The sequence below is a fragment of the Sus scrofa genome, chromosome 6, assembly GCF_000003025.6.
Source record: "Sus scrofa isolate TJ Tabasco breed Duroc chromosome 6, Sscrofa11.1, whole genome shotgun sequence".
NCBI classification, from domain to species: Eukaryota; Metazoa; Chordata; class Mammalia; order Artiodactyla; family Suidae; genus Sus; species Sus scrofa.
The window spans coordinates 72,204,315-72,227,497 of record NC_010448.4 but is presented as its reverse complement, the minus strand read 5'-3'; the positions used below and the strand labels follow the sequence as shown (position 1 = coordinate 72,227,497).

Genomic DNA, 23,183 nt, shown 5'->3' with positions numbered 1-23,183 from the left:
GTGGCCCCGAGAGATGAAGTGACAGGCTCAATGAAACAGGTGTTGAAATTGAGCCTGCGTATCCAACCACCTCTTCTACACCTCACCTTGACTCCCACCTTCACCTCCCATCCAATCTGCTCCTCCTCATCTCAGTTCACATGGCTGCCACCCACCCAGATGCTCCGTCCCAAAGCCTCGGACCCATCTCTCTCTCACAGTCCACATGCAATGCGCCAGCAGTTCCGACCTGGTCCACCTTCCAAAGAGACTTCAAGTTCACCTCTCCTGCACACCGCCCGTACCTCCTTCCGCTCCCACCTGGACCAGTGTGAACAGCCCCCACCTGTCTCCTGGCTTCTACCCGGCCCTTCTGCAGTCTGTTCTCCACCTGCAGGCAGAGCCAGCCCCCTCAGACTTCGCAGGTCACTTTCTTGGCTGCTTCAAACACCACAGTCCTCCTCACGGCCCATGAGGCCCTGCAGTTCCTGGGGTTGGCCTTCTCCTGCCTCATCTCCTGCTGGTCTAGGACCCTGGCCAGGTTCCTTCCAGCCACACTCACCTCCCTGCAGCTCCTTGAGCCCTCCAAGCCTCAGGGCCTTTGCACACGTGGCTCGCTCAGCCTGGAACACTCTTTCCTATTTTCAAGGCTCATTCCTTTCTTTACTCAGGCCTCAGCCCCAAAGCCACCTCCTCCAAGAAGCCTCCAAGGCTTCCCTCTCCAAAGAGGCTCACTCCCTCTCATCCATCATCACTCGCTGTGTCCCTCCCTCTGCTATGATCCCCAGCGCCCCCTAGCTTCCCCCACTGCACAATCCATCTTTGGGGTCTCTCACTGAGTTCTCTGCCCACCAGGCCCTGAGCCTAGGAGGTGGGCTTTCCAAACATCCCCTGCTATGGTCCTCCTGCCTAAAACAGAAACACAGGTGAATAAATACAATCCAGCCCACAGGAGTTCCCGCTGTGGCGCAATGGGATCAGCAGTGTCTTGGGAGCACTGGGACACAGGTTCGATCCCTGGCCTGGCACAGAGGGTTAAGGATCTGGCATTGCCCCAGCTGTGGCTTAGGTCACAACTTAGCTCACGACTGTGGCTCAGATCTGACCCCTGGCCTGGGAACGCCACATGCCATGGGGTTGCCAAAAATGAAAGAAAGAAAAAAAAAAAGTCCAGCCCCTACGTGTTTTGTCCTTGGTGGAGGTAGTGTTTTTAAGTGAATTAGCCACAGACTTTTAAAACTCAGGAGTTTACATTCTAAAAGTCTGATTCATAGCTTCCCTCGGGAGCTAGATAGCAGAAACCAGGCTATGCAGGACCCACAGACCTGAACGCAGCTGGCAGGAAGGGCTTCAGGGCTCAGGTTCAGCCCTGCCTCCCCTCCCAGACCTGCGGGGGGTGTCTGAGTTTCCTGACTAGTTGGCGGGTAGGGGCTGAATGATGGATAGGCTGAGATCAATGTAGAGGGCTGTCTACATAAGAGCCTCAAAAAGTGAAAGTTGCTGCTGCTGTTTCTCTGGGGACCTGAGTGTCCAGAGGCGCCGGGAGGGCGGCTATTTGTTTTCCAGTCTAGTCTGTTTCCAGACTCCAGAGCTGCTCTGCTCGGCACAGTCCCAAACAGGCGGCGGCTGGGGGCTGAAATCATGGGGCCGGAAGGAAATTTCCACTCTGTGCCTCCACCCAAATGTCAACCAGAGTCACCACGGCCTTTGCATGAACCAGACATTGTGGGGGCAGAGAGGGGACCAGGATGGGGCACAGACCTGGTGGTGGGGTGGGGGGGAGGGAGAGAAGGGGAGAGCAGATGCCAGAGAGACAGGTGGGGAACAAAGAATGGACAGAGGGAAGAAGGGGTGGGGGACATAGTCAGGGGTCCACCTGGCGGGGCCCAAGGAGGAAGCCACACCAGGATGCAGGCAGAAGAGGGGTCGCTAAGAAAGCAGACAGATCTGAGAGTTGGACGAAGATCAAGAGTTTATGTTTGGATCTCATTTATTCATTCGACAAATGTTTAGGGCCACCTGCTGTGTTCCAGGCCCTTCCCTGGGGAGTCCTCAGGCTGGGGTGGGGGGGCACCGACAAGACAGCCCAAGATGAGAGCGGGCTATGATGGGAAACTAGAAGTGGGACCCCCAGCCCCCTCCCCGAGTCATGGGGCATAGGAAAAGCAGTTGCAGCCCTGCCAAGGAGCTGCCACGCTCGTTTCTAGCCTGGGAAATGGAGGCTCGGCGGGGTTAAGGAGCCTGCTCAGAGTCTCTCACCACCAGAGCAGCTGGGAGGGCACTGAGAATGACCCAAGTCCACGGTCATTCCTTGACCCATCGGCCAGCGCTGCCAGGTGAGAGGGAGAGATGCAGGCCAGCAGACTTGGCCTCTCTCTAACTGAACATGCTCAAGGAAGCCCTGGGCTTTGCGGGGGACCGCAGCGGGGCCCCTTCAATGTGACCAGGGGTGGCCAGGGGTGGCACTGGCCACACACCAGGTCCAGGGAAAAATGCACACTGTGTAAACAGGGCACGGGCTTCTCAGACCCTACACAGGCCCCGCAGTCCTGATGTCTCAGCCACAGCCAGTGGAGCCCCCGGGATGTCATTTACTCATCATTTTTTGCCTCGAGATCTTGGACCCTGAGTTCTTCTGTTTACTAGCCATGCCCTTGAGGAAGCTGTTTAACCACTGATAAGCTAAGGAAATATAACAGGTATCAATATAATAATACTATGGGATAGTAATAAATAATGCATAATGAATATTATAAACTTATGATATATTATAACATATAATATGTTCCATATAATATATGACCATAATATATGACTACTAGTTAAAATAAACTAGTAGTATATTATATATATTGAAATATAACCTTATATATTTTATGTTGTAATATACTAATAATTATATATATTACATTTAAGATACTAATAATTATATATATTTTACATAATATATATTTAATAAATAATATAATGCTTATATATGATATTATGTTACATGCTACTTTACATGTTAGGAATTATATGTATTATAATATATAGGAAAACTCCCTGCCTGCATATCAGGGACTCAAAAGACAAGCTGAGATGGTCTAGAAGCATCTTCCTAGTTGAGAGAAACTGCAGGGCCAAGGTGGGAGGGACTTGGTGAGTCTGAGAACAGAAAGAAGCTGATGGCGATGGTGCGGTGGCACCTGCGGTGGGCAGAGGGAGGCGAGGCTGGCATACAGGCCTCCCATGTCCCGCCAGGGGCTCAGACCTCCTCCTGCAGGGAGGCCCGGGGGAAATGGCTCAGAGAGAAACCAGGAAGAAAGGTGCGGGAGGGGGGACCAGGTGGGCCCCCGCCTCTTACCTGAGCTGCTGGAGCTGGCCCGGGCCTCTCCAGACCCACTGGTCTTGTCCGCGCCCGGTGCCTGGAGCTGGGACGGGGTGGGTGCCCTCCTGTCCGGGGCGCTGGCCGAGCTCTCCAGGGAGCTGCTGCTGGAGCTGGGCGCCGTGGTCAGCAGGTGCTGCTGCTCAGGACCGGGGACACTTCGGGCCTTTTCGGCGGGCAGGTGCGGCTGGATGGGAAGGAGAGGAGGCCGGGCGGTCAGCCCATCAGCTGGCTTCTGGTTCCCTCTTCCTGCTCACCACCAGCAGCACTTCCCAGTTTGCACGGCCCTTCTGCCCGCGCCTACGTTCTTCTTGCCACACCCAGCACCTTCAGGACGTGCGAGTCTCTGTGGCTTCTGTGATGAGCATCGCCGCCCTACTGGACTGTGAGCCTAAGAGGAGCAACCACATGGCCCTTTGCACCAAAGAGTTAGAGATGGACCAGGATTTTCACCCGCATTTTACATAAGGAAGCAGAGGCCCAGAGAAAGAGACAGAGACTTTTCTACAGTCACCACAGCAGCACGGGGTGAGGTGGCCCAGCCTGGCAGCCAAAGGCATAAACTCTGGAACCAGACCACATGCAAATCATACCCTAGCTCTGCAACTTTGAACAAGTTACTTAACCTCTCTGTGCCTCTTTTTTCTTCATCGATATAGGAAGAATAATAACCTCCCTCCTAGCGTTCCTGTAAAAAGCAAAGCACTGAGTTTTTGCAATGCACTCAGAACAGGGCCTGTTACATAGTAAATGTTGGTCGAGGCTTTGCTATGTCAGGGCTAAGCAAACTACTGCCACGGGCCAAGTCCAGCCTGCCGCTGTTTCTGTACAGGCTGTGAGCTAAGAACGGTTTCTCCAGCCACGATCTGTATTGATCCTTCCAATAGCCCAGGGTTATCCCTGTTCTGCAGATATGGCAACCAAGGCCCAGAGAGGTTGGGTCACCTGCCCAAGGTCACACAGTTAGGATGCGGTACATCTGGGCTAAAATCTACAGCGCTGGGTGTCTGGGATTTCAGCCCCAGAGCCTCAAGACAAGGTGCCTTGTTTCCAGATACCTGTGCTGGGAACACCTAGAAATTTCACTCCTCGGTTGCCTGTCCGCACAAACTGAACTGGCCCACAGGCCCTTGCCTTGGCATTCTGGACAATCGCGGGATTCCAGGAAGAAAGAAGACAGAGGGGCCACGTGCTCACCCACTGCCCTGCCCGGGACGAGAGGGTCCAGGATAGAATGAAAACTGAGGTGAGTGAAGGGACGAGGCCTGGCACAGTGGGGACGGTGGGTGGGGGGAGGTTGGAAATGCAGGACACAGGCATGTTAGCCCCCTCCCTGGGAAAGGCTGAGACATTTCCCCACCCCCCACCCCCCGGCCCCACTCCTGAGGGAACCATAATCCCAGCACTGCTGGCAGGAGTACCAGGTCCTTGGGCAGATGGATCAGCTCTGCCAATCCCACAGCCCCCAGCCCTACCTGAGCAACCCCTGAGCCCTCCCTATGCTGAGGCCAGCTTACTGAGTCTCCCTCCGGGCTGGAAGAACCCTTTTCAAGCAGTCCCCGTGAGGTCACGGAGACCCAGAGAGGGCGAGTCCCCTGCTGTTATCACACAGCCGGGCCCATGGCAGGGCATAAAGAGCCCAGCTCAGGTGCCGGAGCTACATGCTTCCCACTGAGTCCTGCCCCACTGGTTCACCGGCCCCAGCTTTGGAGGAACGGAGGGAACTTCAAGTGCATTTCATTTCAAGTTCATCTTTGCTCCGATGGTCTGACCTTGGTATTGGGCCCCACCCCCAGCCCTGCTCTGAGCTGGGACAGGCGATGGGGGGGGGAAGCATCCAAATGTCATTCCTCACCCCCCACCCCGGCCCCCAGAGAAGGGGCTTTTCAGCCTGAGTCCCGCTTTTCTGCTGGAGGCTGGGGCCGGGCAGAACAGAAACCCACAAAGGTCACAGCCTGCCTCCCTCCTCCAAAGCCACAAACTGCAAAGTTCAGGCAGGCTCTGAGTGGGGCAGAGGCATTCTGAGTCCTGTTCCTTCGACTGGGACCCCAGGACCGGAGACCCAAGGGCTGCATTCAACAAACAGGATCCCAGCCAGCCCTGCTCACCTCCCCGCCCGGTCCTGCCATGGGCAGAAGCAAAGACTACAGCAGAGTCGCGGGCTGGACCTGTGTCTGAGTGTCTGGGTGTGTGTTCCTGAGGCTCACACACCTGTGTGTACAGGTGGGGGGGGGTGAGGTGTGCACACATGTGTGCCTATGTGTGGGGGCAAGTGTGCATGTCTGTGAGTGGTGCCATTAGCGTGTGTGTTGGAGGTGATGAAGACAGGCGCTCCTAGGTCTGTGTCTCAGGCCACCCTCACTTGCTGTGTGACCTTAGGAAAGTTACTTAACTTCTCTGAGCCCAAGGTTCCTGCAGGGGCTGGAAAACTGAGGCAATGATCCTACTGCCTGTGTCGGAGCACAGCTGTGAGACTGAACAATGCTCAGTGCTGTGCCTGCCTGGCCCACATTCAGCACCTCGTAAACATTCGCCCTCTTTATGAAACAAGAGCCTGGTGTAAGTGTGTCTGTGCGGGTGTCTGTGGGTGAGCACACACACGTGGATACACTGGCCTTTTCTGAATAAAGGGAAGCCACTGTTGTCACTTCTGCAGCAGGAGGGACAGGGCAGTGCTGAGTCACTGAGTTTCCAACCCCAGCCGTCTGGGCCAGGAGTGTTACAAGGCAGCCGTTAGCGGGAAGCAGGGACCACTGCCTGCAGCTGAGTGCAGGGTTGAGGGCAGGGGTGGGAGCCTGGGGACTGAAGGGCACCGGGAAAGGTGCCAGCCTCTGAGGGCTGTCCTTGCTGGGGCTGGGGGTGCCTGGAACAGTTTTGAATGGCTGCCCTGGGAGAACAGGATGGTGGGTAAAGACAAGGCCTGCAGATTCAGACTGGGTTTTGAACGTGGGCTCTGCCACTCACCAAGTAGTCTAAACTTACACGGGGACCTGAACCCCGCGAGTCTCAGTTTCTTTCTTTTCCCTTTTTCTTTTCTGTCTTTTTAGGGGTACACCACGGCACATGGAAGTTCCTAGGCTAGGGGTTGGATCAGAGCTGCAGCTGCCAGCCTACACCACAGCCACAGCAACACGGGATCCTTAACCCACTGAGTGAGTCCAGGGATTGAACCTGCATCCTCATGGATACTAGTCAGGTTCTTAACCCACTGAGCCACAACAGGAACTCCTGAGTCTCAGTTTCTCCATCTATGAAATGGGATTGATGACCCTGGTCTCCTCATGAGGGGTGTGGGAGGATGCAGGGCCTGGCCTGGGGCTCAGTCAGGGGTCTGCTGGAAGCAGCTCAGATGTGTACGTGTTTCTTTCCAGCTCCACACTCAGTAAGGCCTGGGTAGCTTGAAATTGGTCTTGATGGGAGTGTTTAGAGCAAACACCACAAATCAGGATTTAGGGTTATTTTCCCACCTGGTGGGCCAGCGACCAGCTCACTCCTGGGCTCTACATGCAATGGCTCTCAACAAACAGCAATTGAGTTGCTCACAAAACTCAGGGATAGGAAAGGGGTGGTGGGGGCTCGGGCCACACCTGGGATAGGTTACTGCCCTGAACACTGGAAACCAGTCAGGAAAGAGAAAGTGGCAGCTAGGCCAGTGGAGTGGAGCTTAGAGGGTGCGCTTGCTCCATGGGCCTCCAGGCAGCAGCTGTCAGCATCACTGAACTGGAGCCAGAAAAGGGGGAGCGGCATTTGCACACTGGGGGGATGAGAGATGATTTGAACCCCGAAGCCAGTGTTTCTGTCTGTTGAAATAATACAGGGCAGGTCCAGGAGCACTGGGCCAGGCATGCAGAGACATCATGCTGTGTGACCTTGAGAAAGTCACTTTCCCTCTCTGTACCTCTTTTCTTGTCAGCACAGTCGGGAGACGAAATCAATCTCTGGTTCCTCCCAAGTCTAAAACCCTGTGGACATCTTGGGCACAGGGCCACCAGGGCTGAGCTTTCCCCTGGCACAGTGGTTCCCAACTAGGAGTGATTCTGGGGACCTTCGGCAACATCTGGAGGCATTTGGGTTCTCATTCCTGGGAGGCGGTGCTACTAGGTGCGGGGAGGCAGCGATACTGATGAACAGCCTGCAATGCACAGGACAGCCCCTGTGACAGAGGATTATCAGGCAGGGTTGAGAAACCCTGCCCCAGCAGGACAGGGAACATGAAGGGAACGCCTCTGTTCCCTCATCTTGTAAAACTGGGTTAAAAAAAACCCTGCCCTGCCCACCTGCTATGGGGCTGCAGCAGACACCGTGTGCTGGCTCCCCCACACCCATTTCCAAGCCTCTCCCAGTTCTCCTCTGCCACAAAGGCTAGGAAAGCAAAGGTGCCCTGCCCCCACCTCACCTTCCCAGCCTCCCTTGCAGCTACAGTCAGTCACATGACACTGTCCGGCCAATGAGACAAAAGGAGAAGTCTACCCAGGGCTGCCAGGAAAGTGAGTTTTTTTATAAAAGACACCACAGCTGTCTGGCCATTTCCCCCTCTTTCTCCTGCCTGAACCTGGCGGTCACGGTCATGTAGACAGTGGTGATGTCATATGCATACGCGATTGCTACCTTACGACACAGGCCACAAGCACAAAAACAAAAGCCAACACACTAGAGACGGCAGAGCCTGGGCTTCTGCTGGTCTCACAGAAGGATGCGACCGAAGCATTCCAACAGCCATCAACCTCTCGGCTTCAGCAAATAAAGCCCTTTTAAGTCGCCCCTAAGGTTTTGGTTCCTTGCGGGAAATGCCTTCCTGACGGTGATGAAATACCGCGTCCGTGTTCCGTTTCTAGCAGCAATCCCGCACAGACCTGACTTCATGGAAGAGATCAGAGCTGCTTTGGCTGAAGCTGGAGGAGGACCTGGGCGGGTCCAGACCCCTGGCCTCCACCTCAACCCCAGAGATGACTCGTTGGCAGGGTCTCTGTGGAACACTGGGGTAGACCAGCACTCAGTTTGAAGACCACTGCTCCATGAGGAAGCGCTTATAAACAGGCCAGAGATGCTGAGAATTACGGCCAGTTGGGTGACAGGCACAGCCCTGCAAAACTGGGCTCAGGAGACACCGTCTTCGTTTAATGATGAGCAATCCTCCATGTGCCCAAGGTCACCCCATGGGGCCATGACCAGACACCACTAACCCCTCTGCTCCCTGATGTGACATTTCACATTGACAGTCTCCTTTGTTACTCCACGGAGGGCGGCCTAACCCCCAACGACAGACCCCGGCTGGCCTTTCCTCAGCCTCCAGGGCTCTGCACGTGGCTGACATGGGACAGACCAACCTGGAGGATTCACTGCTTCCAGGGACAGCCCAGCCCAACAGGAAGGAGACCAAGGGAGGTGGGGGTTGGGGGGGTGTAAGCAGAGCGACACTCACCACCTTGGCGTCTCCTTGCAGGCAGAAGGGCTTCTCTGCAAAGAGGAGAGAGGGGGCAAGTCAGAGAGAGTGGCTTCCTCAGGCCATGTCTGTCTTGACTAGGAGGAGGCACGGGGCCTGAGCAGAAGCAGTCCGAGGAGGCCCGGCCCTGGGGAGAGCAATGACCTACCAAACAAGGTACACAGAAGCCCCCTGACCCACCCCTCCAGCCCGCCCGACACTGCTCCCCTCCCCTCCACCACCCACAGCCGTCGTCAGCCTGCCCCCCTTTGCTCATACTGTGCCCTCTGCTTTGCATGCCCATTCCTTCCTGCACTCATATCCCCATCAAAATCTTTTTTGGTTTGTTTTTTGCTTTTTAGGGCTGCGCCCATGGCATAGGGAGGTTCCCGGGCTAAGGGTGGAATCGGAGCTACAGCTGCCGGCCTGCTCCAGAGCCACAGCAACACAGGATCTGAGCCACGTGTGTGACCTACACCACAGCTCATGGCAATGCCAGATCCTTATCCCACTGAGCGAGGCCAGGGATCGAACCCACAATCACATGGTTCCTAGTCGGATAATTTCTGCTGCACCACAATGGGCTCTCCCCACCCTCCTGCCATCAAAACCTTGACCAGCTCAGATGCCACCTGCTCCAGAAGGCCTGACTCCCTCAGGATTCCCAGACAAGAATCTTGGTCTCCTTCCCCCTTGGGTAGCCCTGATGGCATCTTGCCTTTTAATAGCTAAGCTGGTAGCAGTGCCTTCCATCCCAGGCTCTAAGCTCCTAAGAAGAGGGGCTGCCATATCCAGCTCTGTCTGACCCCTAAGGCCGTGCCCAGTGCTGAACTCACAGGAGGTGCCCCAGAAAAGCTTCCGGAACACATGAGTGAATAAACAGATGAAAAAAAGAAATGATGGAATCTTACTTTTCTTCTGAGTCATGATGACACAGTTCACCAGGACAATTATTAACAGACCCATGGCTGTCACACCCACGATCAGTCCTGGAAGGAAAAGAGAAGCTCAGAACAGCTGCAAAATGCAAACTCAAATGGAGCAGGGGCCAGGGGGATGAGCCAGTGACCAAAGATGCCTGGGGCTGTCACAGGTAAAGGACAGACCCAGTCCAGAGAGGCTCAAACTCAATTCACAAAACAATCAAACCAAAACTGTGGGCCACACATAACATGTCTGTGGGCCTCATGTAGCTCGAGGGCCATGTGTTTGAGACCTCGGGCCTGATACAGTCCTGACCCCAGAAGGGAAGCCCAGGAGGTGACCTGGCCCAGCCCACTGTCTCTATAGTCTAATGGGCTCAGCGGAAACAGCAACCAGAAAACCATCTCCACCTTCGGATAAAACACTGACCCTACCTCTCCCCACCCAGGAATCCTTGGTAGCATTACTTAGTCTTGGAAGTAGACAAGTTTATTCTTTTTTTATTTTTTGGCCTTTTTTTTTTTTTTTTTGGACTTTTTAGGACTGTACCCACTGTATATGGAGGTTCCCAGGTTAGGAGTCGAATCAGAGTTGCAGCTGCCGGCTTATGCCATAGTCACAGCGACACAGGATTAGAGCCACATCTGCAAACTACACCACAGTTCACGCCAATGCTGGATCCTTAACCTACTGAGCGAGGCCAGGGATCGAACCTGCATTCTCAAGGATACTAGTCAGGTTCGTTAACCACTGAGCTATGACAGGAACTCCAGGAAGAAAACAAGTTTAAATGCTACCTGCATTCCAGGATGGAATACAGAGTCCAGCCCCTAGCAGGTTCTTGGTAAGACTCTGAGATGGGAGGGAGGACAAATGGGCCCCCCGGTGACTTACCAATTGGAAGAGAGATGTTCCCTGTGTTGAGCCCTTCAACTGGGGGACTTGGAGGACTTGGGGTCATCGGGGGCAGGGGGGCGGTGCTTGGAGCTACGCTGGGCCCCGGCGTTGGCTCCATGCGTTGTGATCTCGTGGGGGCTGGGCCCTGGGCCACGTTCAGGGTGGGGGACTCAGATGTGCAGACTGCATCCATCCTTGCGGTGCCAGGAATGGCCACCGAGCTACAGCTGGGGGAGAGGGAGGCTGGTCAGAGGGCAACAGAGGACCAGAGGCTCAGGGTGGCTGGGTTCCCTCGTGGGGGCCAGGCCAGGAGGAGAGCAAGTTCACGTGCCACGCTCTCTTTCAAGACTGGCCCTTCCAGTGGCCACCCCACCCCTCCCCATGCTCCCTACCCACTCCTGACTTCCAGGACAAGGCTCCTGGTCACCGTGCTGCCTGCTGTCCGGGGACCCACCCACCGTCAGATAGACTTGTCCTGGCATTGGACAGGGCTCAGCAATGCCTCCACCCAAGGGAGTTACTGGGGGGATTCCAGGCACTGCGGCCCAGCAGCTCTGAGCTCTAGGCCTCCCCATCGCCCAGGGACAGTCCCTCCCTGTTCCTCCAGACCCAAAGGATTTAGCCACTTACATCCGGTGGGGCCGGCAGGTGTCCGTGGACGATAGTGTGCTGGAGAACGTGCCCGGGGCACAGGGCGCACATACCACATCTGATGTCGCAGTTCCTTCAAGGAAACATCGGAAACAGTCACCCACCCAGGGACTCTCCGTGGAACAGGGAGACCTTGGCCCTTGGGAAACTGGAGCCCTCAAGGAAGTCCATGGGGTTCTGTTTGCACCTCTACCCCTTGAAACACACATCCACACACACTCACACACACACACCCCACCCACTCATACACACACACAGATGGGCAGTCCGTCCTTAACTAATTCTAGCAACTTCATCTTTCTGGGGTACCACCCAATTTGCCAGTAGTTTGGGGCTTAATTTGATCCACCTCTGACTCCCCAGGGCCTGGCACACAGCGGGCACCTGATCAAGAGTGCTGGGCGGAACAATGAATCAGGACAGGTGAACAGATGGATCATGGGCACCTGGCCACCACTGACAAAGTTCCTAGGAAGGAGAGGCCCACGGGGGTCCCCCAGGACCGATGGCCCTGGCATCATACCGGGTTTGGTCACGCCGAAGCCGGGGCTGCATTTGCGCAGTGCCATGCACAGCCGGCACCCCTCCTGCCTCCCCAGGGTGCAGTACCAGCCCGGCTTGCAGGAGCAGATGCGGTTCTGTTTTGGAGTGCAGGCTTGAGTTTCTACCTGGTCTAAAGGAACAAGAAGCCGGCAGAGGGTCATTCCTGCCCCATGGGCCCCACCCACTGCCCTGCCCACTCTGTCTTCCCACCCACAGAGCTCCAGCTCTGATCGCCAGCAGATGCTAAACCGCCCTCAGGACGGGGCAAAAAGACCACCAGACAGAGTCTCCATCGCAGCATAAGCGAGCAGGCCTGCTTTCCGAGGTACAGCTTTCTCAACTCCAAAATGGGCACAGTTTTCCCACTGCTGCCCTTGGCCTGCCCGCCACAGGGGGCCATGGAGACAGAGGATGACAATACCACGGATAACCTGCAAAGAGCTGTACATGTTCCCTGGAGCATGAAAGCAGCCGGTCTGGGATGATCCTGGCCAGCCCTCAGGCAAAGGGGCTGAAGGGCATGGTGGACAGAGGAGGATGCTGGGTGCTCCCCTACCCCCAGGGCCACTCACCGGAGCTACAGCGGGAGTTGCAGCTAAAGCACGCAGAAACCGAGTTCCAGAGCTGGGTGTATGTGCTGCTCTCGCAGGAGCCACACACAGTGTCCGAGGTTCTGTTGCATGAGGTTTGTATTCGGAAGCCTGAGAAAGCAAGGAGGGAAGTCTCAGAGGACGGGGTGGGCGAGGGTTATGGGGGGGTGGCTGTGGCTCATGCTCTCTCCCCCGGGGCCCCGGAGCTCTGAGATCCGGCTGGGAAGGCTCTGATGGAGTTTCAACTCCTACATCAACTCATCTCCCATCCAGCATGCACCAGCTGTCACTCCATCGCTAAACCTTCCAGTGCTCCTAAAATATCTTTCTCTCTGCTCTGTTCGGATGCCTGGAATTCCACCATTGAAATCCAATCTTATTAATCAATAACACTTTAGCAAGAACTGGTTTGCCAGCTCCCTTCTTCTTTAGAGTTGGCTAAAACTCTCCATCTGGGAAAGGTAAAAAAGGTAGCAGTGGCTGTCCCTGGTACCCTAGCAAGGATGACGACATGGGACTCCTGAAGGCCTGCGGAGAGGGCAACCCAAGGGATGGTGAAACACCCAGGCAAACATTTAGGAAGTTGCTCTTCTGAGCACCTGTCCCCATTCCTATCCCGCCATCGCCACGGCTGTGCTCATCTAGTAACTTCTTACAGAGACCGCTCCAGTTAAGAGAAGAAAGAAGAGTCATTTCCCATGAGGTCTCTTAAAACAGCCATGGAAGGTGATGGGTTCATATGCACAAGCTCGTGTCTCAGGCTAGCGGCTCCAAGCTCTCCAATGGCTTTCTGGATCCCAAAGAATAAAGTCTAAACTATGGTTTCTGCCTACTAACCCTGGGCTACGCACTGGTTTCACTGTTCACCAAGTTCACCAAACAGGGTAACACCCCAGGTCCTTTGCACATGCTGTATCTTCATGACTCACTCCCTCACCTCCTGCATGTCTCTGCCCACGCGTCAATGCCTCACAAAGGCCTTCCATGACCACTCCATACAGAATAGCATGTCCTACTCTTTCTGTCTCCATCTGCCTGTTTCCTTCGCAGCACTTACTCTCTGATAGAACCTCACAGAACCTCTACTGGTTTATTTGTATATGCCTTGATTAGGATGCAAAATCCACACGGGTGAGAATTTTGTCTGCCTGCTTTCTCTTGTATTCCTAGCACTCAGAACAGTGCCTGATACTTAGCAGATACTTTTGGAACATTATAGGAATGGGAGTTCCCTTGTGGCCGAGCGGGTTGAGTATCCAGCATTGTCATCGCAGCAGCTCAGGTTGCTGCCGTGGTACAGGTTCGACCCCTGGCCCAGGAACTTCCACATGCCATGGATGCCAAAAAAAGCCATTGTAGGAATGTACATATACACAAATAAATGGATGGACAGCACCAAGAGTTGGGCCACCTGGCTCTCCTAAATTGAGTTAGGCCTCAGGTCTACCATCTGTGAAATTGGTAGCAGGTGGTCACTGATTCAGTCAAATATGCACTGAGCACCCACTATGTGCCAGGTGCTGGGATTCAGTGCAGAACAAGCCACAGTCCCTATTCTAAGAGGCACACGGTGGGGATCACAAAAGAGCCAGGCCATGATCACCCAGCGTGAAAAAGAGCTGCTGTCGTGGGGATTGTCAAGGGCCACTGGGAGCTCAAAGGAGAAGTTAGATCTGGCCTGGCAGTGCAGGCAGTCTTCCTGGAGGAGGAGAACATCAATACAGCAGTCAAAAGGAGTGAGCTAGGGGAAGAGAGCTGGGAAGCGCCCCAGGCAAAAGGAACAGCATGTGCAAAGGCCCAGAAGCAAGAGGGAGCATGAGGTCGATTCACAGAACTAGGGGGAGCTCAGTAAAAGTCAAGGGCCCTGACCCTGACCCCCAACCCCATACACACCCTTCAGGGCACTGGCCCCCAGGGACCCAGCCGGGCTGAAGGTGAGGGCCCCAGAGGTTTCCCCTCACCTGGTGGACACTTGCTGCAGCACATCTGGGCCTTTGTGTCATAGTATTCTTTCAGGGGCAGCCGGCATGAGCTCCCGAGCTCCGGGGCGTAGGGCATGAACACAGCCTGGAAAGGGGGGACAGAAGGACAGCCATTAGCACAGCCACTGGTGGATTCTGCCACTCCAGGTGCCCAGATCCCCATCCTGTGCCAGTGCTGGGCCTTCTCCCAGCTGGGATCTCGACGTGGGGGCGTCTCCCTTTGCGGGGCGTAGGGGTAAAGGTAGAAGAAGGGGTAGTCTGTGCCTTCTCCCACCGCCTCGCCCTCCCTCGTGTCCGCAGGTGGAGGCCCAGAGCCAGGTGGCTGGAGGCAGGGAGGCTCCTCGCAGCACCCAGGAAAGGTGGGGGATGTTGAGGGCCTCTCAGAAGGCAGTGGCCTTGGTCAGAGAGAACCGCAGAGCTCAGCTCAAAGCGGCCTGTGCTCAGCCTACCTCCCCTTTCCTCCTGCACCCGAGAATCAGCCCTTCATCCTTCCAGCGGACTGCTGCCTCCACGGGAAGCTTTCCCTGACTCCCCCAGGCTGATTCAGTTTCCTCCAGTTCTGGGCTCTCTCTAAATACAGGTTCTGGGGAGTTCCTGCTGCGGCTCAGCGGATTGAGAATCCAACTAGCATCCATGAGGATGTGGGTTCGATCCCTGGCCTCGCTCAGTGGGTTAAGGATCCAGTGTTGCTACAAGCTGCGGCACAGGTCGCAGATACAGCTTAGATCTGGCGTTGCTGTGGCTGTGGTGTAGGCCGGCAGCTGTAGCTGTGATTGGACCCCTAGCCTGGGAGCCTCCATGTGCTGCAGGTGCAGCCCAAAAACAAAAGAAAAGAAAAAAAAAAAAAAAAAAAGAACAACACAGGATCTGCCCCTTCTAATGACCATCCCATTTGCTGAAATGGGGTTCCTTCTTGTCCTTGCACCCCACACGAGTGCCTGTGTGTGCACATGTGTGTATACCCACGAGCGTGCTCTCGCACATGCACACACACACACACACACACACACACACACACACTAAGTCCCAGTCCTTCTACCCTTCCCGTTTGGTCCTGGAGCAAAGCCCCTTTTCGGGGCTCTTCACAGTTGTGCGGTGGGGCTCACTGCCTGTGTTCAAATCCCCCGGGGGTCTGCTATGATGCCAACTCCCACCCCAACCAACAGCCAGAAGCCCAAGGGCGCAGGCTTAGGAAGCTGTACTCTTAAAAAAAAAGAAAAGAGGGAGTTCCCATCGTGGCACAGTGGAAAGGAATCCAACTAGGAACCAGGGGGTGGCAGGTTCGATCCCTGGCCTTGCTCAGTGGATTAAGGATCCAGCGTTGCTGTGAGCTGTGGTGTAGGTTGCAGATGTGGCTCGGATCCCACATGGCTGTGGCTGTGGTGTAGGCCGGCAGCTGTAGCTCCGATTTGACCCCTAGCCTGGGAACCTCCATAAGCCGCGGGTGCGGCCCTAAAAAGCAAATAAAAAAAGAAAGAAAAAACTGCCCAAGGGATTCTGCCAGCAGCAAGGGCTGTGCCTCCCCCCCCCCCCCCCCCGCAAGCTCCCAGTCCCCCAGGGCAGTCGGCACAGGCCTCGCAGACCTGCACGCAGTAGGCTTCCTCCCCCCAGGCCCCCTTCCCTATAGCCAAAGAGGCCCTCAATCTGTGGGACCTGAGGGCCCCAGGGCCAGGCAGGTCCTGGTGGGAAGAAGAGTGTCCCACCCCCCGCCCCTGACCCCCCGGCAGCCCCCAGGGTGCAGCCCAGGACCGCCTGCCCTGCCTGGGGAAGGATTTCCTGTCAGGGCCCAAAGGACCTGCCAGGAAAAGGCCCTGCCTTGGCCAAGTCTGGGCTCTCTCTCCACCCACAGGGCAAGGGTTCCTGGACAAAGGCAGGCAGCCGGACCCCCACGGTCCCCGGGCCACTGCCCGGCAGCCTCTCAGCCTCCCACTGGGGTCTTTTCCTGGCAGAATCTTGCTCTGAAGCCCCTTCCCTACACTCCTGCCCGCTGCTCTGTGTGACTCCAGGCCCCAGCTGCTGGCAGCAGGCAGAGGAGGTCAGCCCCCCTTAAGCAATCTGGAGGCCTGTTTATCCTCTTGGACAGAGAAAAAAAAAAAAAAAGAGAGAAAAAAAAAAAACCCTCAGCCCTGTCATCACTAAACAATGAGGAACAGAAAGCCCCTTGCAGAGCAGGACAAAAGGTCACTCCCTCCACTGCCCTGCCCATCAGAGCAGAGGCCAAGCCGAAGCATGGCCCTGGAGCCGAGCCTCAGGTCAGCAAAGGAGTCATACAGGCCAAGGGTCCCTGGAGGTCCCCAGAATGAGCAGCCTCCGGGAAACGCAGGACTATGGAAGCTTCCAGGTCTTTTGTCTGGTGTTGGGGAGGCTCAGATCCACATGCCACCCACCTATAGGGGAGCTCTGACTGACATTTTAAAATGAGGAACTGAATTGAGTAGTTCAGCGTTCACTCAGCATGCTCAGCAGACCCAATCTTTCAAAACACAGTGTCCCCGGGTAAAAATTTGGAAATCACTGGTGAGCATAAACCTCCCATTTAACAAGTGGGAAATCTGTGACCCAGTATGTAAGGGGGTGGGGGAGGCTGGAGAAGGTAGATGATGGATGCATAGATGGATGGATGATGCATGGTGAATGGATGGGTGGTGGATGGTGAATGGATGATGGATAGAAAGAGGCTGGTGGATGGATGACGGATGGTGAATGGATGATGGATAGATAGAGGATGGTGGATGCATGGTGGATGGATGGATGGTGGATGGATGGTGGATGGTGAATGGATGAATGATGGATGGATAATGCATGGATGATGGACAGACGGAGGATGGATGATGGATGGTGGATGGATGGAGGATGGATGGAGGATGGTGAACAGATGAATGATGGATGGATAATGCATGGATGATGGATAGACGGAGAATGATGGATGGATGGTGGATGATGGATGGATAGATAAGAAAGGGAGAGAGATGATAGCTGAAAGGAAGGAGAGAGGGAGGGATAAAGGGAAGGAAGGATGAATCTAACAACCAACTTGTGAGGCACATCTGATTGTGCCCATTTCGCTGATGGGGAAATGGAAACGCAAGGAAGTAAACGCAACCTCCCGGGGGTCTCCTGAAGGCTCTGCACCATACCAGGCTGGTAAAAGGCTGATGGGGGGCTGTGCACAAGGGGCCAGCAGGGCCCACTCCTCATCCACCACACACACACATACACACCAGTGCAGGGAACCCCTCTCTGCCTCAGTTGCTTCACATCAGGGGCAGCAGCTCCATTTTCTCTCCTCAATGCCATGCTCCCTCTTCCCCAGACAGGAGGGACACGCCTTCAGAGTAGCTGACACACACTGAGCATCTGCTACGTCCCGGGAGCAACCGTCTGGGCTGGACCCACCATTGGATAGAGACTCCCACCAACAGTTCGCAGGGGCTCAGAGAGCTGAAGCAATGCACCAATGGCTACACCAGAAGACCTGAGAGCCCGCTGCCCCAGCCTGCCTCCCTTCTCATGGGGGCCCAAGCTTCCCATCCCCTCGACACAGACCCCGGGCCCCAAACTCAGCACCTCCTCCCACCATGAGGCCCCAGTCACTCAGGTTCTCAGTTGTGGCCCTTTGGGAAGGAAGCAAAAAAGAGGGGGGATATTCACTAGGTACCTAGGATTTGCCAGGCCAGGCTGCAGGCACTTTATAGAATCCCACTCCCACCCCCCAAGCAGAAGGCCGTGTGCCCACGTCACAGCTCAGGGAGATCAAGGCACTTGTCTAAGGTCATCTAGGAGGGAGGATGTGGAGCTGGGACGTGACTCTTGCCCTGGTCCCCCTGGCGAATCTTTGGTCCCCTCCTCAGGCCACCTCCTGAGATCCACCCTCTCCCTGCATCTCCACATGCCACCAGCCCCCATCCAACCACCTCCACGCTGAGCGGGACTGGGCACTGGCTGACATGGGTTCTCTCTGTTTCTTCCTCTCTCTGTTTCACACACACACACGCACACACACACACACACACACACACACCCCAGCGCAGGGGACCCTCTCAGCCGCAGACCAGCCTCCTCTGACATCAGCTCCGACCTGACCCCCCCAGGTGAACAGCCAGGAATCTCAGAAAAGCCTGTCTCCTGCCACAAGCAGGGACATCCAGCATCTGAGACCCGGCTTTTCCCAGAGCTGCCTGGAGCTGGCGGACCTCTCAGGAGCTGGCAGCTCCTCAGCAGGCAGGAGCTGGGCAGCAAAGGCTCAAAGGTAGGCATCTGTGAGCAGGGAGGGTGGGCCCAGAGGATCGGGAGCTGTGCAAAGTCCTGGAGGGACAAGGAGGACGGGGCCCAGAGGTGGGGGCAAGGTTGAGACGTGGCGGCTCAGGGCTGGTAGGACCCTTACAGATCATCTCAGACGACCTCCCACATAGAGCTGGAGAAACACCAGGGCCAAGGTGGAAACATGCATTCATTCATTCAACAAACATACCGAGCACCTGCGGTGCCGGGTGCCGGGCGCTCCTCATGGAACACATGCAAGTCTCCACCCTGGGAAGTTGCAGTCTAGTGGGGGAGACACAGATGGGGGGTAGCAGGAGCTGAGGAAAGGGGAAAAGCAAGCCGAGGCCAGGAGCCCCGGGGAGGATGTGCCCAGTGGGTTCCGTGCACAACCCGGGCCAGGGCCAGAGTGGGCGAGCGCGAGGAGGCCAGGGGACAGAAACGGCGCACCCACTCCTGAGAGCTTGCATTGTGCAGAGCTGCTTCCGTGCATTACCGTCTCTGATTCCTCATCTCAGCGCCACGAGGTTGGTGCTATGCTCATTCCCAAGTCACAGATGAGAAGACAGAGCCTCAAAGAGGTCTCCTCGCCTCCACCCCCATGTTTCTTCCTCCCCCCAGGAAAACTGGATCTCAACCCCTCAGGCCCACCCCAAGGAGCTCCCTCCAGGACTCCAGCGTCTCCTCTATGGGCGCGGTAACTGGCTTCTCTGTGCCTCAGTTTCCTCATCTGTAAAATGGTGGCATGGCCTGGTTGAGGCTCTAAGCCCTTTCCAGCTCTAGCTTCCTAAAGAAGGGTGTCAGGAAGCACGGCCCCCTCCCAAGACCTCAGGAGGATGTGGTGGGTGGGTGGCCCACCCACATGAGAGGTGGAAAAACTGAATGACCTGGGGACCAGGGGGTGAGGCAAGGCCGAGGGTGGATGCGGGTGGGGCTTTCCTGCCCCAGCTCTGCCCCTCAAATCCCCTCCCAGGGTGGGGACAGCCTGAGCAGGTGGCCTCTGGGAGGAGAGGGGCCGGAAGTGTCTACCCTCCCAGGTACACAGACACCTGGCATTACCGGAAAGGGTACTAGACTTAATTCAGAGGATGCGGGTGCAAGGGCTGCTCTTAGGTGACTTGGGGACATCTCTTCCTATCTCCGAACCTCCACAGTGTCATGTGTAAAATGGGTGATATAACCCCTTGTCCTGCCTCCTCAAGTTGCTGGTGGTGCCAAGGCAGGGGTCTCGAGTCTATCATCTCCCAAATTCCCAGGGGACCAGTGGGGAAGTGGGGATGCTCTAAGAGTCTGCAAAGGCCTTGACACAATGTGGACCTGTGTGGGATGGAATATTAGAACCGGGCTCTTTCTGCCTTGGTTTCAGCTGAGAACAGGCAAGGACAGGCCGCTGCCAGCAGGCTGCCCAGCTCTAGCGAGGCACCGGGCAGACCAGGTGGGCCTTGCAAAGGAGGGGCTTCCCTCCCACCTAAAGAGCAAGTCTGCGGAAGCTGACCTGGGACCCTTGGCGTTATGGGGTCACCCTCATACTGGCCCCAGGCCCATTCCTCAAGAAGCCTAAGGTCAGGAGCCAGGCACGCCAGCTGCGGGGAGCGTGGAGGGGGCCTCGAGGCAGAACGAGGGGGACGCCTGCAGGTCAGGTGTGGGCTTCCTAGGCTAGGGGCCTTGGGGGGCCTCCAAGAGACTTTACTCAAGAGAAACACCCGGAGAGGTGAGGGGACCCCAAATCAAGAATCTAAGCAAGTGGCCAAAACCCAGGGCCCGGGATCCATGAAATGGCTGGAGGACACGGTGTCCAGGAAAAGGGACAAGGATGTGGCAGTGAGTCCCTGAAAGCAGGTGAGCCAGACCAGACTTCCCTGGTGAGCCAGGCTCGAGTTTTCCCACCCGCTGCTTCCTCCCCTCCCCTCCCCTCCATCCCTGGAGGACCAGAAACCACGGCCAGCAGCCCAGGGCCGGGGGAGGGAGACTGGTTCAAGGTTGGCACCCAGTGAGCGGCAGGGCCAGGGCACCAGGGAGGTCCCTCTGGTTCTGGAGCCTGAGTCAGCCTTTCTCGGGGAATTGGGCAACCCCGCACCAGCTGACTTCCTGCCTCCCTGCTCCCCGACAAAGACCCTGCCTGCACCCCAAGGCGGGGCCCTCAGTCCCTTCTCCTATTTATAAATAGACTGCCAGAGGGGAAGGCAAAGAAGGACTGGCCTGGGGAAGAAGGAAGAAGTGGCCACCATCCAGCTGGTGTCATCTGAAAGCACTAACACTGCAGAGACCTCGGCCTTTCCTGCCGGCACTGAGGCAGCACTTTGGGGGTTCCAAGGTGTTGTCATTTTCCGGGGACCCCCCACACACACCTTGGATACCAGTAATCTTGGGAGGGAATCCCGCTCCCAGCCTCCCCCTGGGCAGGGTGAGAGCAGGAAGGGGATGCGGTGGGAAGGAGGCCACGGAGGGGGGAAGCTTCAGGCTTGGGGGGTAGCAGGTGCTTCTCAAACCTTCCCTTTTCACAGGGCGGGAGAGACAGAGGCTGCCTGCTCAGACCCCGGGGAAGCACCTACTGTGTGCAGACGTGCCAGGCACGCTCACGTGCTTTCTCTTCTCTCGGGTTACCTCCGCACCCACACAACGAGGTCAGCATCACCCATTTTAGAGAGGCAGAAACAGAGGCTTCCGGAGATTCCGGACTGGGTCTGAGGCCACGTAGCCAGCGAGGGGCAGAAAGAACTCGTCCCAGCTACCCCTGCCTCAGTGTCCTCTGACGGCCTCAGATCCTGCCATCTCCTCTTAGGCCTTCGTTGTAAGAAGTGGGGCCCAGAGAGGGCAAATGACTCCCCCGAGAACACACAGTAAGCAAGGCGTGGGTGGGCTCAGTGGCTCCCCCAGGCGGAGGTCTCTCCCCGATCCCAGGGCAGAAGCAGCGGCCATGGGGAGGTGCAGAGACATCTGCCCCAGGACCCAGGGACCCCCATCAGCCAAAACTGGCTTCAAGCAATAGAGAAACCACATCATTTCCATGGCAGTTCCCTGGGGCCCCCGCCTACAGTGGAGGCAGCAGAGCCATTTGGGCCTCGATCTTAGGGGGTTCTCGGGAGCCCAGCGGACGGCCGGGTGCAGCCGACACAGGGATGATGCCGGGCCAGGTGACGGAGGCTCGTCTGCCGTCACGGAGAGGAGCGACATCTGCGTCAGGGGGACCGACCACATCACAGGCAGCGGCCCGGGGTGACACATCCCACTCCCAGCCTGCTGCTGCCTGTGATGTCGCTTTAGAAGTGAGCTGGGGGCGGACAGGAAGCCCAGGCTGTTATCCGGTTCTTAGGGCCAGGCTTTGTGCTAAGCACGGGGGTGAAAGGATACCAGGGCGTGGTCCCTGCCCCCCAGAATCCCTCAGTCTAGTTGCAGAAAACACCCAACCCTTCCCATTGCCCGCCATCCTACCCCCCCCACACACACCCCGAGGCCGGTCCGTATCACCTCCTCCAACTCTGACAGCCCTGCTTCCCTGCCCTCAGCATCTCCCGCCTCCCCGCACCTACGGCCTCCTCGCTTTTGGTCCCCAGGCTGTCTAGACGGACCCATCGCCACCTTCCTACACCGAGTCTGGCTCTCAGGCACAAGATCAGGGTCCTCAGCTTGGGGCCCAGGCAGGTCACTCACCTTGTCTTCACCTCGCCCTGCATCGCCCCCCCCCCCCGGCTCCCTTACCCTCCTCCATGCCTCCTCCTGCTGTTCCCTCTGCCCAAATATCCTGCCCACCCCGCCATGCAGAGCTGAGCCCTCTCCACTATCATCTCAAGGAAACCTTCTCCAGAACCCCAGATGGGGTCAGAGGTCCCCCCCACCCCCGAGGGTTCCAGTGACAACCCGGGTATAGCTCTCTAAGGCACAGGCGACTTTTTGGTTAATTATTTGCTTCCATGTGGGTCCCCGTCTGCACCCTGTACAGTGTGAGCTCTGAGCCAGACACCCGGGTTCCGGTCTCAGCTCTGCCATTCGCCAGCCTCGGTTTTGCCTTCTCTAAAATGGGGACAAAAGCAGTGCCCACTTCATGGGACTGTTATGATTCACTGGGCCAAGGCGTCTGGAGGGCTCAGCGCTGTGCATGGCAGCCCTAGGAGCTGAGCGTTACTCGTTGGGTTTTTATTACTCATGGCTCAACGCCCAGCCCAGGGCCAGCCCACGGCAGGTACCTAACAGACGCTGAATTGTTTCACAGGAACCAAAGTTTTCATTTCCAATTAGCCGAAATGAGCTAGGCTAGCATGAGAACTGGGCAGGAAATGGGCTTAGCAGGAGAAAGGGTGGTGTCCCCAGAGTGGCAGCTTTCAGCTAAGAGCCACTCACAACCACTTCGACCACCACGATATCCGGTCGGTACTTTCAGCACAGAGTTTGGAGCTGGTGCCTGGGGTGGAATCCTGGCTCTGGCTCTAGTGAGCTGAGCGCCTGAGCCCAAAGCTTAACCACCGCACCTCGTGTGCTTCTTCTATAGGATGCACATCCTATGAGATGGCATCTCCCACCACATGGCCGGCAGACAGAAGGCACGCGGATCGTGGAGCGCATGAGACCCT

At 56.4% G+C, this 23,183-nt stretch overlaps 1 protein-coding gene across 2 annotated transcripts in view; it reads right to left on the bottom strand.

Moving 5' to 3' along the window:
* TNFRSF1B (TNF receptor superfamily member 1B) overlaps nt 1–23,183 on the bottom strand; it is a 35,727-nt gene that overhangs the window by 3,649 nt on the left and 8,895 nt on the right. Inside the window, 8 exon segments of one of the 2 annotated variants that reach the window (NM_001097441.2) lie at nt 3,326–3,533; nt 8,769–8,803; nt 9,680–9,757; nt 10,587–10,816; nt 11,220–11,313; nt 11,764–11,913; nt 12,356–12,484; nt 14,335–14,440. In NM_001097441.2, the coding sequence (NP_001090910.2) occupies nt 3,326–3,533; nt 8,769–8,803; nt 9,680–9,757; nt 10,587–10,816; nt 11,220–11,313; nt 11,764–11,913; nt 12,356–12,484; nt 14,335–14,440 (1,030 nt within the window). 2 annotated transcript variants of the gene reach the window in all.